The 17,409-nt window shown below is 40.3% G+C and overlaps 1 protein-coding gene across 1 annotated transcript; it reads right to left on the reverse strand.

Moving 5' to 3' along the window:
* Positions 1 to 4,832: 4,832 nt before the first annotated feature.
* Positions 4,833 to 15,152, reverse strand: LOC136421580 (splicing factor YJU2-like). Its single transcript, XM_066409009.1, has 7 exons — positions 15,012 to 15,152; positions 14,596 to 14,696; positions 8,997 to 9,141; positions 7,820 to 7,954; positions 7,350 to 7,531; positions 6,589 to 6,715; positions 4,833 to 5,868 (listed from the first exon to the last, which is right to left on the reverse strand). Exons 1-7 carry the CDS (start codon positions 15,033 to 15,035, stop codon positions 5,506 to 5,508), a joined length of 1,077 nt encoding a protein of 358 aa, XP_066265106.1. The 5' UTR covers positions 15,036 to 15,152; the 3' UTR covers positions 4,833 to 5,505.
* Positions 15,153 to 17,409: the final 2,257 nt, after the last annotated feature.

Below are 17,409 nucleotides of genomic sequence, written 5' to 3' on the forward strand. Positions count from 1 at the left end.
TTACACAACTTTCATCACTGCGAGCATACAGGTGTAAAATGGGTGTCTGACCGTCTAATAATACATAGATTCACATTTTTCCTACCTACACGTGTCATAAATATGAGTATGTCACCATTTACCACTATGGTATCATACCGTTTCTCATTAATCGATGGGATATAGGGGTGCTATCCCAACAATACTAATAGACTAGTAAGAATGTCTCTTACAGTGAATCAGTGGAAGGGTGCTTTCCCATTTATGCAACAGTAATAGAATATTACATGCCTCTTTTTAGTAAATTAATTGCGTGAAGGGGTGTTATCTTAAATGTCTCTTGAAAATTGAAGTGATAGGATAGTACCTCTCAATCCCACTCATTCATTATCAGACTATCATCTAAAGTAACTTGGCAAATAGGGATTATCACAACTTTTCCAGCTATCATGTTCTCTGGCAAAAACCCTTTTCAGAACTAATTAGATATGATGAATGATCAAGTCTGTGTTTGAGTTTTAAAAAATGCCGTGACCTAATTTTTTTTTCTTGGTTTACATGTATATTGCATACCCGATAAACCGTCTCATGGCGTAACACACCAGGTTTGTACTGAAGAGTACAAGCTACGTTACATATCCAGTCAGATGTATTTGATCCACTCACACAGGGAGGACCCCCACTATTTTCAATAATAAGTGCGCTGGGTTCTTTCACGTGCTCGCGGTGTACGTGTGACTCTCCTCAAACATGGGACCTGAGTAAAGTGAGGAACATTTTGGCATACGTACTTGAACAAACAGTTTGATTTATTTAATTATTTATTTATTTATTCATTCATTCATTTATTTATTTCTCTATTTATTCATATTTGCCATATTTGTGGAAGGATTGACATAACAGGTGACTATCACCTTTTTAAGATGTCAACCCAGACCAGACTGTAAGGTTTGGACCATCGCACACCGGGGCATTGCTTACTTTGGTTGAATGAATATTGAAATTGAATGAATGAAGACCTTTATTGCACATGTTTTCACACTGAACTAAGTACAACAAAACAAAACATATTGAACAGTTAACAAATACAATTAACAGATACAAAATAAAACTAACTATCATTAGATAAATCCAACTTCTCCTCGCTTGTCAGTTGTGGCAGAGAAGGTTTGTCTAGTTGCAATAGGAAAATGACTGTTCTATATAGTACTTTTAAGTGTATGAAATAGGGAAATAGGTTTTGTACAAGCCTATACAGTTCATTTCTCTCTTTGTTCTACAACATAAATTCTATCACAACTGGCATTCTTCCTATTTACTATTTAAATTACAATATTTTCAAAATCTTTGTTCCAGAGGAGTGCCGGTGTCACAGGGATCTCGCAACCCCAGTGAATTTGCACCCCCGGTGCGAAATCACTAGTGAATTTGCACTCCCCGGTTCGAAATCACTAGCGATTTTGCACCCCTCTAGTGATCTCGCACCCCCAGGGTGTAGTATGTGTTCTGTTACGGCATTCATAATTCCCAGTGACTGTCTTTTTAACAAATTGATTGGTATAACTGACATTTCAAATGCTCTGTTGACTGAAGTGGTAATGAAGTGGGCTGTGCAATGACAATCTGGGAATCATGGTTCTTGTGTTCAAATCCTGGTGGCGACATTTTTTTATCCCGTAGTTTTTAACACTAAAAAAACTAATAATTCTTACTCAGAAATGTCATAAGATTTCATTTTTCCGACGGGACCAGGCTTCGATAATTTTTCTAACCCAATTTAACACCCGTCATCCATTCAATATATACAGTAATATAATTTTGTATGATAAAATGTTATTCAAGTCTCTAAGATAAATTAAGAAATCAATTATGAACACTGAAATAAAACTATTAACTAATCATACATTCCTCCTGACTAAGGGACAATATTGCAACAAATCATCGTGCACAGAGAGTCAGCATCATCGCACTGCGCTGAAATTCTAGTAGCGTTACATTAGTCCAGGGCATGGGTTCCCGGAGTCTTAGATGTTTGTTCTGTCAGACACAGCAACTTGTAATACTCTCGATTACCACGTTAAACTATGGCTTTATTATATCAAAATGCAGTTTTTTTTAAATATAATTGCTGCACAGACAGAGCACCTTTCGAAATATTTGGGGGGGGGGTGCAAAATCACTAGGGGGTTCGAGGAGGGGGTGCGAGGTCACTAGCTGGGGGGGGGGGGGGGTGCAAGATCGCTAGCGATTTCGCACCGGGGGGGTTCGAGAACGCTAGTGATTTCGCACCGGGGGGTGCAAAATCAGGGGGGTGCGAAATCGCTGGGACACCCGCATGTCTTCTAGTTTAAATATGTAGTTTATGGCAGCAGCTGATACTTACTCTTGTGACTGCATTCCTGTCCCTCATATTTTCATTACTTAGATATTTTTCTTCGTTTGATATATGTATAGTTTTAAACCATCTATACGATTTTACCTTTTTTTTGTGTCATTATTGTGGGTTTGTGACGTCTCGTTATGTCGTTGAATTTTGTCTTTATATGTCTTCATGATCGTTGATGATGCAAAATATTGGTTTGGAGGAGGGGTGGTCATTTCTTGTTTTTCTTGTCCTGTTTACATAGTTGGGGATCGCAGGCTGGATGTAGAAACGTTTCAAGCCGCCTTATGTACTTCAGGTGCCAGTGGTGTAAATAACGTTTTAGATCTGTTAGTCTTGTACTTCAATATTTTCAATACTACATGAGATTATGACGTTTCATTATGCCGTTAAATTTTATAGTATTTTTACATGATCGTTGGTAATACAAAATGATTAGTACACATGTTACGGGGATGTTATTTCATGCACAGCCCCTTTGCATGATCGGTAGCTCACTTGTTTTTCTTGTGCTGTTTATGTAGCTGGTACTCCCAATCTAAATGTAACAAGTTTCGAGCTGCTTTCTGGACACGTACGGTACTTCAGGTGCATCGTACCGTAAGATAATCCGTATTTCCCCACGTGTCATCTCCTCACGCCAGTGGTGTAAATAACGTTTTAGATTTGTTAGTCTTGTACTTCAATATTTTCAATAATACATGAGATCATGACGTTTCATTGTGCCGTGGAATTTTGTTTTTGTATCTTACATGATCGTTGATGATTCAAGAGATTCTCCACGTGTAAAGGGGTGGGTTATTTCATGTACAGTCCGGTTACATGATCGATATAGCTCACCTGTTTTCTTGGTTTGTTTATATAGTTGTTGCTCCCAATCTGACTGTAACGAGCTGAAGAACGTGTCGAGCTACTTTCTGGACACGCCCGGTACTTCAGGTGCATCGTAGGCGTAAAGATTATACCTATTTTCCCACTGTCTTTCTGCCAACTGGCGCCAATTGCGTAAATATTGTTTTAGATCTGTTCACTGGTCTCGCGTGTCACTATTTGTCGTATGACTGTAACTGTGATATTTACTAAGATGCGCTGTGGACTCTTGACTATCTTTTTTTGCATCATGAACGGGGCCCTTTGTGTCCTTGGATGTAGTTTACGTATAGGCATGATGCGTTGTCGACATCTGTTAAGCTGTTTGTGTTGATAGATGTTTATCCAAGGCCGGAACACCCTTTGGCGTACCTCAGTTGCGTTTTTAGTGAAAGATTATCCCGCATTTTCCCACACGCAACCTCCCATCTGGCTCTAGTGTTGGACAGAATGTTCTCGATTTGTGCTCTAGCCTCGCAGTTTATTCTGACAGACTCCATAGGGCTGGCAAATTATCACAGAAAACGCACTAAATAAAAAGACTAATTACTAGACTGGACTTGTCTGCCCGATGGTGTATGATTGTGTACTATTTAATCAATATGCAAATATCATTCACCCTTCTTCGTCTAGGTTAGAGATTATGTACAAGCATTGTACGACATCAGCAACTATACTGTCTTGTAATGTTTGTATCAGCTGTTTTGGGTCGTATAATTAGTTATTCAAGAACGGATAGGAGCACTCATTGACACCGATGGGGGTTCTTCTGTTGCGTTTTTAGTTGAAAAGTTCTCCTGCGCTTTCCACATAAAATCTCTAACCTGGCGCTAGCGTCGTATAGAATGTTCTCGATCCCCTATGCTCTAGCCTCGAAGATGGTTCTTACAGACTAGTGAATTATCACTGCAAATACATCGGACTTGGCTGCTTTATAGATTATGGCCGCATGAGCATATGTGTTAGGTCTAATTATCTTAATGAAAAATGGAGGTTATATTTTCGGCAAGATTGTGCGTTTGTCAGTTGGTCAACAACAAAAAAACGCAAGAAAGGCTGGATGGATTGGTTTGATATTCGGTGTGTTGTGACCAAAACTAGAACTTATGGCCCCCTGGCGGCTTTCTCAGGTACTTGATATATCTTGTTCTGGATATGCCATGGTGATGGTTTTGAGTTGTAGATAGCTATTGTGATGTGTGTCTGTTGAGATGTATACACATCTACAAGGACATGTTAACTGTTGAATCAAGGAGGTCTTATATCATATATGAAACCTCATTGGTTGAATACAGGAATAAAAGACCTGTTGGTCGTGATATTGTATTTTGTCACCTCTATTCTTGTTTAACAAAATTTATGATCTAAAAATTTGAAAATATAGGAATCTTTTCTTTTTCGCTCACCTTGTTTTTCTTTGCCCTATCTCATAAGTTTTGGAGTCTGCGAAAGATGTCACCCATAAAATTTACTTGCTGTAGGCTAAGTAAGATTACATCTATGTTCCTCACACATTCACTATTGTGAAAGTGATGAACAGTGAAGAAGTCTTGGTTTAATGTTAACTTACATTATGTTGACCAAAATAACAACCACCAAATTATCGTACCTTTTCAATGCAGTTCTAGTATGAACGTGTTTTATTGTGGAGATGCTCACACCAAGGTTTCAGTTTCATTTCAACCCACTATATTTTTGGTTGACAACTGTATACACTGTACATGTAACTCCAAAACATCTGATTTTTACGTAATATAAACACAGAGACATAGATAGAAATGTTGTGAGTTCATCCTCTCCAACAAAGTTCGCTCAGCAGACCGCCTAAGAAAACCCTTTGACTTCATACTGTATCAATTCAATATTGCAGTTGGTAATTCTAGCTGTTTGGGGGAATGGGAGTAGTTCGCTGCATTTAGTTTTAACAGTAAGAACAAACATCATTGTCCCAAATGTTAGTAATCAAATACTTGCGATGATGAAATTCTAGCGGTTGACTAGTGACTGTTAAAGTAGCAAAAATCAAGTTACTCACAGTTAACAAATCAAGAATTACAGTTGTTAAATCTAGAGCTATAGACTGATTTCATAGAAATGCAACATAAAAACATTAAAAACATTTGACAGACATGAAGCCAGTCTCTCATTGGTTGAATCGCTAACTGCTATCCTGTCATTGACTGAACTGATAATTGTGATGGACAGTCAGGATCGGTCTATTGGTACATGTATAACATTGACATAAAGCTTCTTAGATAAGTGTTGATACAGAACTAGTTGCTAGATTCGGAGTCACTACTATCTGAGTAGTTACCAAGAAGGCCCAACCCACTGGACTGAACAGTGGTCGCACTACTCTGCACTCCTTCAATTCTGCTTCCTTCATTCCTTCCATCTTTGCTGGAATTTTCTCTCTCAACCTCTGAACTGGTCTTTTTCTCCTGTGAAGGTTTTGGGGTAAGTGGTATCACTGATGAGGCTGGGGTTTCCTTACGGGCCTGTTCATTGGTTGAAGATTGCCCTTGCTTGGCTGGTTTCTTGGCCTTGACCAATGAGGAGAGGGATGATTTCTTGGCCAGGGAACCAACACTTTTCTCCCATGTTTTTAATTTCTTAGGTTGTGGCTCAGTTGGTGTCTGAAAAAAAATTGTTTTTTTAAAGATATGAATTAATCTCATCATCATAACACTGAGTGTAAACCCATTGTGTGGTATGCTATTGAGTACAAGCAATGACACAAAAACACAACAATCACTTCCAAAATCCTTTCAATTTCAACTTGGGCCACAGGAAGTAAAAACTATGGATGATATCCTCTACAGCCTCAAAATCTAATGCACAAGTGCTAAAGAAAAATTCATGATGGGAAAAAAAAAACAAGATGCCTAGATTTCCAAAATAGAGAATGATCATGATAGTTAAAACAAGAATTGAAGCGACAAATCTTATCACTGCCATCAAGTCTTTTATTCCTGCATTTAAGAAGTGCAAAAAGTGACACGAGTGTGATAGTCTAGTATCACTACAACTACACTTAAGGCTACCACACTAGTGACGTAACTTCTACAACTACACTGAAGGCTACCATGTGACAAATCTTATCATTTTCCAGAAGGAAATGAAATGTTTGCTTTTTTTCTCTCAAAATCAGGTAAAAATCAATAGTCATCCATAAAATCTACTAGCAGTGGCCAAGTTATTGCAATTCATATTTGAAGAGGTTTGGCATTTTGTTTATTTCAATGAGACAAAATTTGCCACTAGAGACAGTGTTAGGGATAGCAGAGAGCAGACCAACTTAATTCAGTAACAGTTTAAGAAAAGTTTGACAATGTAAAATATTCATCTTGACTAACCTCTGCCAGCAGGTCTGTTGGTCTCTTGTTGGTGCTGTTGCCGTTTGTTGTTTTTCTCCTGGTCTCTTCATCGCTGTCAGAGTCATCCTCTAACCTCCTCACTACGTAAGCCTCACCCATGATCTCCCTGCAAGTGGAAAACACGTGCATAGTCATCAAGACATACTTCTGTACATGTCTTCAGAAGAACTAAAAGAATAGATTATTTTTACAATTATGGCTGTGTAAGTTAATGTGTACTGGGCATCAGATGCCTACACCTGTACCTGCGCCTGCCCCTGTCCTTTTACATGTACTTGTACCTGCACCTGTGCCTGTCCTTGTGCATGTACCTGTGCCTGTCCTTGTACCTGTCCTTGTTCATGTACCTGCGCCTGTCCTTGTGCCTGTGCATGTGCCTGTCCTTGTACATGTACCTACACCTGTCTTGTACCTGCACCTGTCCTTGTACCTGTGCCTGTACACCTGTCCCTATCCCTGCACCTGTCCTTGTACCTGTACCTGTGTCTGCACCTATACCTGCACCTGTGCCTGTCCCTGTAGAAGCCTGTCCATTCACACAGTCCAGCCTTACAGAGCTTAAAACACTTACTGTACAAAACTGGTGTCACCCGTGTTAGGGCTAACGGCAGTTTCATCATCATCATCACCTTTCGTCCAGGTTTACTCCGGTGAGGTACACTCAATAAAGTTTTGTCCTTCATGGCAGTTTACCTTATGTAAACAAAGAAATAAACTCACAAACGTCACCAAACTCTAACCTGACTTGTCTCTCCTCCTCCTCCTCCTGCAGTCTCCTCCTCTCCTCGGCAGACTGGGTCGTCTGCTGCAGCATGGTCTCGAAGTCCACCTTCGCCTGGCGCTGGTTCAAGTCCCGCAGCTCCTCCAGGTTCTCCAGGATGTCCATCTCGTACTTGGAGTCCTTGGTTCGATTCTCAAGAACCTACAGCAACGCAGGACCGTGTCAGAGACTGTATAACTTAAGATCGTGAATGTGAACCAAAAACATGACTTAAGACAGGGCTCAAATACTGGGTGCATGAATTTAGAACAAAAAGGAGAATATAAGTGACAGATACTTTTTTGTAAGTTCGGACTTGGTTTCCGACGTTTAGGTTTTTTTGGACTTGAACCAAAACATTTTTACAAGTCCAGTTCAGGTCCGGTGTTTAGGTACGCAGCACTAGCAGTGACACTATGTAATGTATCAGGGCTCTGTGTGACCTCTGACCTTCATGGGGTTGTTAAGCTCCTCCTCTTCCCGTTCCTTCTGAGCGCGCTCCTCTTCCTTCTCCACCATCTCCATCGCCTGGAAGTTCCGTGTGGCGCCCTGCTCAACTACGTAGTCCGTGTTCTCTGGGTCCGTCTGAAAAGGACAACAAATAATCAATAATAGACTAGTATTCAGGACTCTCCCTACTAAGCAATAGAAGTTCCGCGTGGCGCCCTGCTCGACTACGTAGTCCGTGTTCTCTGGGTCCGTCTGAAAAGGATAACACACAGTCAAACTGTGGTTCAGAATTCTGTTGTTATTTTAGCAGCACCTCATGAAACTGTGGCCTTATGGGAGAAAAAATAAACAACTGCTCCACAATGCAGACCTGTCTCTGTGATCTGTTTTTAGATGAAAAACTTTTTTCTGTTACAAAAAATTACATAATCTAAATTTTTAGGTTTTAAGTGCTGAATCAAAATCGGCATATTCGATGCAGGATTTACCTAGTCTGAAAAAATGGTATCCACTAGAGTTTTAAATGTTCAGGTACTAACACAACTGAATACTTGATTTTGACTTTTGGTCAATTTGGCTTTTGATTTCACAATGTGAATAATTCATTGCTAATGCTTAAAGATGAATCCAGGATAACAAATAATGTGTTGCATACATGTAGAATTAAAGCGACCAATTACACTTTGTGAATGATTTACTAACAATGCTTAACATTGCATTAGAACACGATGGCCACAATTATCGGGAAATTAAACAGCTTGCTAAGCCTAGAGGAAAAGTTCCATGTGGAGCCCTGCTCCACTACGACGTCTGTTTTGAGCAAAACAGCAAAACATTCAAAATGTTGCGCAGAATTGAGTTATGATACATTAAAATACGAATGCAAAGGACACCAATCTGTCACAATATAAATACTTTGTCAATAACGCTTAACAATGAATTCAGGATAACAAATAATGTGCTACATCGTAGAAATAAAACAACTAATTACGCTTTCTCACTAATTTACCAACAACATTTAACTTGAAATCTCTGTGGGCCAGTTACAATAAATGGCAATATCAGCAGGTGATGTCACAGTACTAGTTGTGAAAAAGAAATCTCCATTCTCCTATATACTATAGCTACCACCCTGATGAAATTATTTTCGGGGAGATAACTATGTGTCTATACCCACCCTGAAGGAGATCTCTGCGCAGCACCTGGGGCACTTGATGTAGAACCTGAAGATGCGCAGGCCCAGGTACGTCATGGTCTGGACCGTCTCCTTCCTGGCATTGAACTTCTTCCCTTTGTAGATGTACTCTCCACACGTCTGACATCTGGCACAAATAAACACAGCAATTACTGGTAACAGTACTCACAGGGTTCTAGAGTAGAGTCGGTGTTCTCTCCAGCATAATCTATGATTCGGACCCCCTATCATAGGGGTGTCTTTTGCAGGGAAAAACCTTGTGACCTTTCAAAAATCTTATAAAAGTTTATATTTGACTTTAGAATGACGCTGTGACAGAGAAAAAACTTAACATCACACTAGGGGTGGGTACCGGTACAAACAATTCAGGTCCGGTCCAGGTCCAGGTCCAGAGGGTCAGGTCCAGGTCCGGACCTGTACCTGTACCTGATTATAGTAGTGTCGCAGTACATCATGTTTTGGAGAGCGAGACACACGCAAAAGTCTCCAAACGTCATGTCTGGAACGATATAATTTCTTAGGTTTGCACTTTGTCTCAAAATTATAATTATACTCTTCTCGCCATCTGTTTACTAATCCTTTAAGTGTTTCTAGGTATGATTCACAACTAACGTCTTCGAAAACGAAGTTAAATCTGCTGTTTTGTATTTTCTTAGACGAGTTATGTGGCCACCTGGTACTATGAATTTTCTAATCGGTCCATTGGCCGGTCCACTGATTTTTTACGGACCGGTTTTTTTGGACCGGTCCATTAAGAAATACCGGTTTTGTACCGGTACACGGTACCGGTACCCACCCCTACATCACACAATGTATCCCTAAAATAAGTTTGAAACACAGCATATATAGGGCCCAGATCACAGCATAAAGGGTCCAAATTACTACATAGGGGGCCCTATGCTCAGATTATGCTGGTGAGAACGCTGCTTCTCTGTAACTACATCTTATGTCATGCCTGGGCCTGATACGGGTGTTCCAGACCATGTGATAACTATCCGGATCACATAGGGTTCGAGAGTGTTATCATACAGGCTTCCATAGAATATTTTGAATGCATTTGGAGCGCGTTGGTTGCGCCGCCGTCGGAAATTCGAATACCGGATTCGGAGATTAAAATCACTGTTGTTGCAGTTTTGTGTTCGAGGACACAAAACTCCCTCAACTTCTGGCGCATTCCGCATTGAAATGTGTGTTTTCTCAGGTGGGTACGGCCCAGGTATGACATAAATAAAATACAACACGTTGCATTCCGCATCACCCTCGGTCCCAGCCCTCCCGCAGGGTCGGATCGCCCTGAGCCGGCATACGCCCGTCGGGCGATCCGACCCGCGGGAGGGCTGGGACCGAGGGTGATACGGAATCCCCCTTGTTGTATTCTATATATACGTGACGTCCCTGTGGCATAAGTGATCTTCATGGTGCCCCCCCCCCAACAATCGGCAGATATAGGCAGACAGTTGTGATCTGTGATTTATTGAAATTGCAAACAACAATGCGTTCACCATGCCAAATGTAGGACTAAGCGACTGAAAAAGTATTTCTTAAATAGTGCCATAAGACTCTACAATGACTCGATAAGACTCAATCCTTTTGTTCTGATTCCTGCATTGTTGTTAAAAATGTTAAATCTTTTTGCAAAAATCCAAGAAAGCTGGGAGGAAAACTCCCTGAAGCTGTGCATACAAGTTCGTCTACTCTGTTTTTAAGGTAATATTTCAAGTGAGCATTATTTCTTGCAATCAGAGAACAAACCAATAAATTCAGTGTGGCCTAAAACCAAGAGTTGCATGGGTATTTCTGATGTCTACCTTCACCTGTAATTACTTATAATTACACTGGTCAGATCAATTAATAATAGCAAACAAGCAAACACAACACATTACAGAATGAGGGTACAAATTTCTCAGTATCACTTAATATAATAAGTTTTGTGAAATTGCTGTTAGTCAAAAGGCATTTTTCCTATTCCTGCTGCCCTACAATTCTCTCAGGCCGTCCCTAACGTGAAGTGATCACAGCTACTGATTTTGTTTATCCAGAGTGACGACCAGGCTATAAGTACCTGTACCTCTCTGCAGTACCCACGCAGCACAGGGTGTACCCATTCTTGCAGATATTGTTTGTACAAGGCACATCATTACCCCCTTTGTTACGTTGTAGATATGTTTGTACTGTACAAGCTTAAGGCTTATCCTTCGGACTATTCCATCTATGATGCTGCGGGGGGAAACTTTGGATGGCCGCTATGGGGCATGAATGATTGCAATTGGATTACTGTGGTTAGCTATATATCGGGTTAGAAAAACAACTGCCAGCCAGGCAAATGTAAACAGCTCTTTTGGTCCTGGTCTGAAATGCACAACACTGGTCCTCCATTGAGGTAAAGCAATGCTGTACGATGCTTTTTACATTGGCTAATACTGTAAATTCATTTATTTTAGCAGGGATTTAATAATTCTATGGTAGGATGGGGAATGGAGGTTTTCTCTGCGTTTGCAGTTGAAACAATTCTGTCGATATACAAAATACAGATACTATTATAAGAGCTCACTGCGAAAAGACATGTAAAACAACTGCGAACATTTCAAAATTAATAACAGTAAAAACTGATTAATAAAATGCAGCTTTGTCATGGCTTGTGCTTTCAGCCAAGCATGTAAGTTGTTTCACTATCAAAAGTTAAATCTGCCAGTTTCTAAGGAAGGCCTGCACAAATTTACTAAACTAACTACAGTAGATATGGTAAATATTATAACCTAAACGTCTGTAACAAAAAAATCTCTTATATCTTATACCTTCCTTAGATCATGAAATTTGCATTGGAAAACGAAAAGACAACATAGCTGAAGTTGTGTTTATTACTGAAATCTTGGGTTTACTACTGACTGTATCTGATTTTGTATGTGTAGTTTTGAAATTGCATGTAAAATTCATGCCGATATGCCATTTTATGTAAACGAGAAAAAAACTTTTTAGGTCCGGAGTTACATGTGTATAACCTGAGCCACAGGACTTGAATCTGAACCTGACTTTAGAGAGTTTTACACAGCACTATTTTTTGAAAACAAGGCCCATAATCTTCCTTATACATTGGAATTGCATACATGTATCTGTCCATTTATGTGTTGAAATATCTTTCTTTGTCTAATTCTTTTCTTGTTTTCGCGTGCCTGTGAAGCTGGTGTGTTACACCAAAGGGTGGTTATACCGGCACAGGGAAACATTATAAAATGGCGCCTATGTCACATTTGCTCGCGGCAGCTAGACGGCAGCTTCGGGCCGTAATTTGGCTTTTTGTTACAAAATGACACAAGATCTTGCGAAACTCGCAAAACAGGGCAAGATCACACGAGAACCATGCGAGATCTCGCGAGGTCACATCAGAACTTCAAATCTAATTGTATTACCACTCTCGGACGTGTCTGAGCTTACCGTACCCCCGTGCGTTTTTCGCCATCATCTTTATGAGAAATCTACCTACAATTTGATATAAATTCTTAATGGGTACAACAAAGAGAACTTATTCTACTTATTCTAGTTTGGCGGGAAGTTGACCGGGCCAAATGGGACGCCATTTTCCCTTCTGTCTCAAAATCACAAATTACCGTAAAAAATGGCCAAATCTAATGTCGGTAGGGCTTTTCCCTGTGACTCGGTATCATTTAATATATGAAGTTTTGTGAAATTGCTGTTAGTCAAAAGGCATTTTTCCTATTCCTGCTGCCCTACAATTCTCTCAGGCCGTCCCTAACGTGAAGTGATCACAGCTACTGATTTTGTTTATCCAGAGTGACGACCAGGCTATAAGTACCTGTACCTCTCTGCAGTACCCACGCAGCGCAGGGTGTACCCATTCTTACAGATATTGTTTGTACAAGGCACATCATGGCCCCCTTTGTTGTAGATATGTTTGTGCTTATCCTTCGGACTATTCCATCTATGATGCTGTAGGGGGAAACTTTGGATGGCCGCTAGGGGGCATGAATGATTGGATTATTGTGGTTAGCTATCGGGTTAAAAAAACAACTGCCAGCCAGGCAAATGTAAACAGCTCTTTCGGTCCTGGTCTGAAATGCACAACACTGGTCCTCCATTGAGGTAAAGCAATTGCTGCACGATGCTTTTTAAATTGGCTAATACTGTAAATTCATTTATTTTAGCAGGGATTTAATAATTCTATGGTAGGATGGGGAATGGAGGTTTTCTCTGCGTTTGCAGTTGAAACAATTCTTTCGAAATACAAAATACAGATACCATAACTCAGGCATAAGAGATCACTGCGAAAAGACATGTAAAACAACTGCGAACATTTCAAAATTAATAACAGTAAAAACTGAGTAATAAAATGCAGCTTTGTCATGGCTTGTGCTTTCAGCCAAGCATGTAAGTTGTTTCACTATCAAAAGTTAAATCTGCCAGTTTCTAAGGAAGGCCTGCACAAATTTACTAAACTAACTACAGTAGATATGGTAAATATTATAACCTAAACGTCTGTAACAAGTCCGGACTTGAAAAAAAATCTCTTATATCTTATACCTTCCTTAGATCATGAAATTTACATTGGAAAACGAAAAGACAACATAGCTGAAGTTGTGTTTATTACTGAAATCTTGGGTTTACTACTGACTGTATTCTGATTTTGTATGTGTAGTTTTGAAATTGCATGTAAAATTCATGCCAATATGCCATTTTATGTAAACGAGAAAAAAACTTCTCATCACACATACGCCATGGGTTCAGGTCCGGAGTTATAACCCGAGCCTTAGGAATTGAATCTGAACCTGAACCTGACTTTAGAGAGTTTTACACAGCACTATTTTTAGAAAACAAGGCCCGTAATCTTCTTTATACTGTACATTGTAATTGCATACATGTATCTGTCCATTTATGTGTTGAAATATCTTTCTCTGTTTAATTCTTTTCTTGTTTTCGCGTGCCTGTGAAGCTGGTGTGTTACACCAAAGGGTGGTTATACCGGCACAGGGAAACATTATAAAATGGCGCCTATGTCACATTTGCTCGCGGCAGCTAGCCGGCAGCTTCGGGCCGTAATTCAGCTTTTTGTTGCAAAATGACACGAGATCTTGCGAAACTCGCGAAACAGGGCAAGATCACACGAGAACCATGCGAGATCTCGCGAGGTCACATCAGAACTTCAAATCTAATTGTATTACCACTCTCGGACGTGTCTGAGCTTACCTCTCAACTGTACCCCCGTGCGGTTTTCGCCATCATCTTTATGACAAATCTACCTACAATTTGATACAAATTCTTAATGCGTACCGCAAAGAGAACTTATTCTACTTATTCTAGTTTGGCGGGGAGTTTGACCGGGCCAAATGGGACGCCACTTTCCCTTCCGTCGCAAAATCACAAATTACCGTAAAAATGGCCAAAATCTTAATGTCGGTAGGCCTTTTCCCTGTGACTGGCTATACAGATACAGATTGTTCAATAGCGGTGCTAACATAAGTTGTCTTGAGTGCGTTGCCATCTTTGAATTCTTTCTTATATTTGGTTATTTTATTTTATGTTTGCTTAATTTAAAAAAAATATGGTAAATGCAGTAGTCCCGACATACCTCATATTACACGGTGCCATGAGTCGAACCACATACTGTCTCTCCTTTGAAAGTTTGAGCTTGGGGAGCTTGGATGGATCGAAGTCTGGGGGATAGTATTTCTGCAAGAAAAGGGAACTCAATTTAGCAACTTTCTTCATAATATTTATGGATCTACTCATCATAACTACAACTACCATCACACAAACATGTAAATTTCACATTCTCCTTCTTCAGACATACTACAACTGTGTTGAACTTTCTGATAATCAAGTAAAATCACTCAAACAATTCAATGTAAAAGGAAAAATGAAACGATTCTGTTACTTTAGGCATAATTTTGCGACCCCCTCCCCCATTTTTCTACTTAGCCAGTGTAGTGTACAGTTATTCCTCGCCCTTTAGACAATTTACGAAGCGGGTATGTTGTTACTTACGTTCAGCACTTTTCTCTCCGACATCTTGTGTCTTCTGAATCAGCTCTGGTGAGGAATGAAAGAGGATAGAAACTGACAAATGCGACAAAGTCAAACCTAACGCACTGAGTTCGTCGTCGCTTTTGGATTCCCACAATGCACAGCGCATATGCAGTAATTTCCTTCCGCCGACAGGAGGCGCGCTTGACACGTGGGGTGACTGGAAGAAACTTTAACTTTGTACGGGGCTGCAAACTTGTAGTCTCCAACACACTCTTTTGATTGCTGGCAAAAATGGAAGAAATCGATCAAATGGGATGAACCATAGCAAAGACTATGTAATATGAACCCAACAAGGGAGGTAAAATGGTTCGGAGCGAGCGAGCGGAACTGGTAAGATCATCAAAGTGAGAATGAGTGAGGCCAGTATACGTAAGTGAGTGAGTTCTAGAATTAGAAGTTGCCAGTGCACATGCCTGCTCTGATCAGTGATTTCTGGATAAGCACTTCAACGATTCAGGGATGTTATTTAGTCGCATCTCTTTGATACTAGGTATCTTGCGAATCTTTGACGTTTTGGCCTCTGCTACATGTAATGAAGCGCCCCTATGCGGTCGTAGTGGCAATTGCAACGTCCCTTTTTTAATCAGTGGCCATGGAAATGTCTGTTTATTCTGACAAAGCAAAACTTGACGCAGATACGCATCGCTTCTCTATTTTTTCCAAATCCATAGACATAGAATATAGCAAGAAAGTATATTGTTTACAACATTTACTAAGTACTAAAAACCTGTACATGTGACTATCATACTTTGCGCACGTGATTTTGCTACAGTCACGTTGGCTTCCCTGTACCCCTAGTATTATAAATAGAAGCCAGTAGAACAGTGAAATCCAAGCCAGCAATCCAACACTGGAAACTTTAGCCTTGTGACGTCAGGTGTACTTTGGCGCGGAGTGGTTCACCTGAAGACTTGGAGGGGTGGTTAGGGTAGGGGGTAACCTAATATCCAAGCAGATGTTTAGAGGAAAGATCGTATTATATATAACGAGCGACGTTTTCCGACTGTCTCGGGTAGTATTTGGCTAGCCCATAGGTCGCAAACTGTAACTTCTTTAGTGGACCAACTCCTCTGGCATGTTATCCGTCTATTTGGCCAACTTCTACAATTTTCCCAGCGACCTGTGGAGCCTAGTAGAGGCTAGTATTAGGCATTCTTCCGTTTTGTATCAAATACTATAGTTCCGTTCTGTTATGGCCGTTGACAGCGTCAGGAGTCACTTAGATAGTTAACCCAAGCCTGGCATGAAAGTTGTGCATACAACGCTAACGCACCAGCAGTAAAAACGGGACAGTTTGAAACCACAACGATTCCCCCCACATCTACTTGGAGACATGAGGGTATACCTAGTATTGACTGCTTTGCGTGCAATAAATCCAAGTTTGTGGGGAATTGATGACTTTAAAGCGCTTGTAAATCAATCTTCATGAATTGCTAATGCTAATGAAACTATCGCTAAAAGAAGCTTTTACGAGTGTTTGCTAACATGTGGCTTTCGCAGCCTGTATATTGTAGTGCCTCGCTATAAAACGCGCGCTTTAACATATCTATCGGTCCAGGCAACATCCATGCAAACGTGGAATCCAGGTTGCATGGTTCTTAGAGTAACGCAACCGGAACTGTCTAGCCGGGTCGCCATCCTATTCTAGCTCCAATTCGTTTCCCTGCCCGCTATCATGCCAAATTATTTGGTACAAAGCGATTAGAGGAGCGAACTGGAGTTCGAACAAGATGGATACCAGGCTACCGACTGTCACGTTGTTTCCAGAGTTTTGTATTTTCTTTTTTTAGATTGGTTCAAATACAAACCGCAAAGGAAAACCGCTAGTGTAATTTTCGATACTATCAGGCATAGAAGTCTCTCTTTTGTCCACCTCTAGATTATAGCAGACTGTAGAAAACAAATATGAAGTAGACGACCAATCAGGAGGGTTGTAACAACGCTACGGGCTTAATGACCAATCGGCGTATGTCACATATCTTCACTGATACCAACACAGACATGTTAGGTACACAAGGATTTTAAAAGTAACCCTTGTCGAATATGGGTGGATTATAACAGACAAAACGTTTCTCTAGCGTTGTTTCTTGCTTCCATGGTAATCTTTTGTTAAAACTTCGGTGTAATTGTTTTGAGTTGATTAGATAGTTTTCAGGCCATAAGGATTTGGACAAAACACCAGACTTTCAACGAATCAGAAAAAAAGTCATTTATTGAGCCAGAAGTTTTATTACGAAATTCTCGAAACAAAGAAGCTTTAGAAATTTCGTGCCGTTTAATACCCGTTAATCAACGTGTATCTTAAACTACGTACCATTGCTTATGCAGTTTGCTAATACAGACCACACACTTCTAA

This window comes from Branchiostoma lanceolatum, chromosome 16, assembly GCF_035083965.1.
Source record: "Branchiostoma lanceolatum isolate klBraLanc5 chromosome 16, klBraLanc5.hap2, whole genome shotgun sequence".
Taxonomy (NCBI): domain Eukaryota; kingdom Metazoa; phylum Chordata; class Leptocardii; order Amphioxiformes; family Branchiostomatidae; genus Branchiostoma; species Branchiostoma lanceolatum.

Bases quoted from the DNA above. Each gene is read 5' to 3' on its own strand.
- LOC136421580 (XM_066409009.1), bottom strand. From the start codon at position 15,035: ATGTCGGAGAGAAAAGTGCTGAAC. The intron at 14,697-15,011 runs GTAAGTAACAAC...CTTTTCTTGCAG, and splicing joins CGGAGAGAAAAGTGCTGAAC to AAATACTATCCCCCAGACTT. The intron at 6,716-7,349 runs GTTAGAGTTTGG...TTCCACTTGCAG, and splicing joins GAGGAGGAGAGACAAGTCAG to GGAGATCATGGGTGAGGCTT.